Source organism: Monoraphidium neglectum (genome assembly GCF_000611645.1).
Source record: "Monoraphidium neglectum strain SAG 48.87 unplaced genomic scaffold scaffold00006, whole genome shotgun sequence".
NCBI lineage: Eukaryota > Viridiplantae > Chlorophyta > Chlorophyceae > Sphaeropleales > Selenastraceae > Monoraphidium > Monoraphidium neglectum.
The window spans coordinates 1-1,525 of NW_014013620.1; the positions used below are offsets into that span (position 1 = coordinate 1).

The following is a 1,525-nucleotide window of genomic DNA, read 5'->3' on the forward strand; positions in this document are numbered from 1 at the left end:
GACCACGGGTGCGCAGCTCACTGGCGAGGCGCCCGCAGATGGACGCGACGACGCCGGCCATCTGGCCGGGCGACAGCAAGCCGCCGTTGAGGGGCGTCAGGTACTCTGGCACCATGGAGGCCGCCTGTGAGAGGATGTGTGTGTGTGTGGGGGGGGGGGAGACAAAGAAGTGTGGACGTGCATGTGGAAGTTGAAGAAGAGCATGCAGGGCAGCCGAACACTGTTCCGCACACGGGCAGATCTGGCTCAGGAGGGCGGCGGCCGCGCATGTGCGCGCGCACACGTGGGGGGGGGGGGGGCCTGCGCTGCGCACCACATCGGAGGCGGAGTCCTCGGGCTCCTCCGAGCTGCTGATGTGGACGCCGTGCCCCGCGCCGACAGGCGCCCTGCGGCGCCGGCAGCAACAGCAACGGCGACAGCGGCATGGTTTGACCCGTGGCGAGGCGAGAGCGTTCCCCGCGCGCACAGCTGCACGCCTTGCCTCAGCGTCTGCCTCCGGTGGCAACCGACCCTCGCTTGCCATCCCCACAAGGGCAGCCCTGGGCAGCCCCGCCCCCATCGAATTCAAGACTGCACACATCATGCCGCCTTCGCAGGTGCAGGGCCGGCCCCGTCTCCCCCATCCTAAGAACCCACCTGTTCAGGTTTTCCTCCAGCACCGGGCGCGCCACGCGGCACGAGCCCTTGAGCCCCAGCGTCAGCAGCGCGTGCCGCGCCGCGCCGGAGCCTGCCGCCCTGGCCGCACCGCGGAACATGAGCGCCTTGTCCCATACATTGACCAGGTGGGCCACCAGCGCCTGGGGAGGAGTCGCCGCAGGTGGAGGGGCGAGGGGAGGGGCTGTTCTGCCAACAGGTCAACGCGAATGGAATGGGTGGACGGCCCGCTTTTGCCGAGGGAGGGAGGGGTGAGGGGGGGGGCCGCACGCATGTAGACAGGATGGGTCATGTCTCATGTGACAATCGCAGCTGCCCGGACGGCGACACGCCGAGCAGGGCCGGACGCCCACTGGACTGCCCCGCTTCAGGACGCCTCTCGGGGACGGAGGCGGCACCTACCAACAGGGCGTGCCAGCCGCGGCCGCGCGCCCGCCCTCGTTGCCCCAGACCACAGACTGTGGCCGGCGCGCCCAGCCCTACGGCGCGCCGCGACCACCCGTAATGACTAACCTGCGCGAGGATGACCACGTCCACGTCCACGTAGGGCCCGCCCAACGGGTCCAGCCCGCGGTACACCAGCCACCCGATGAGCAGCAGCTGAGGCCCCGATTGGAGGGCCGCCTGCAGCGCCAGGCGGCTGAACTTGAAGTTCTCTGCGGGACGGCGTAATGCGGTGGTGGCGGGCAGCGGATGCCGCATGTATGTGAGTGGGGGAAGAGAGAGTGTTCAGGGGAAGGAACGAAGACAGGGAAGGGGCAGCAGGCTGCCAGCAGCACGTCGACCCCCAGCCCCGCCGCTGACCAGGCCCAGGCCCCACGAGCCGTCGGCCTCCAGCCCCGCCGCTCACCTTTTAACCCCCCAACCCCCC

General features: G+C 70.0%; 1 protein-coding gene across 1 annotated transcript in view; it reads right to left on the bottom strand.

Moving 5' to 3' along the window:
• Positions 1-21: 21 nt before the first annotated feature.
• The window catches only part of MNEG_0076 (hypothetical protein), a gene marked incomplete at both ends in the record, with an annotated part of 4,350 nt that continues 2,846 nt past the window's right edge, over positions 22-1,525 (bottom strand). Inside the window, 4 exons of the mRNA XM_014051425.1 lie at positions 22-124; positions 314-386; positions 637-797; positions 1,168-1,310. Coding sequence (XP_013906879.1) covers positions 22-124; positions 314-386; positions 637-797; positions 1,168-1,310 — 480 coding nt within the window. The remainder of the gene's footprint in view (positions 125-313; positions 387-636; positions 798-1,167; positions 1,311-1,525) is intronic.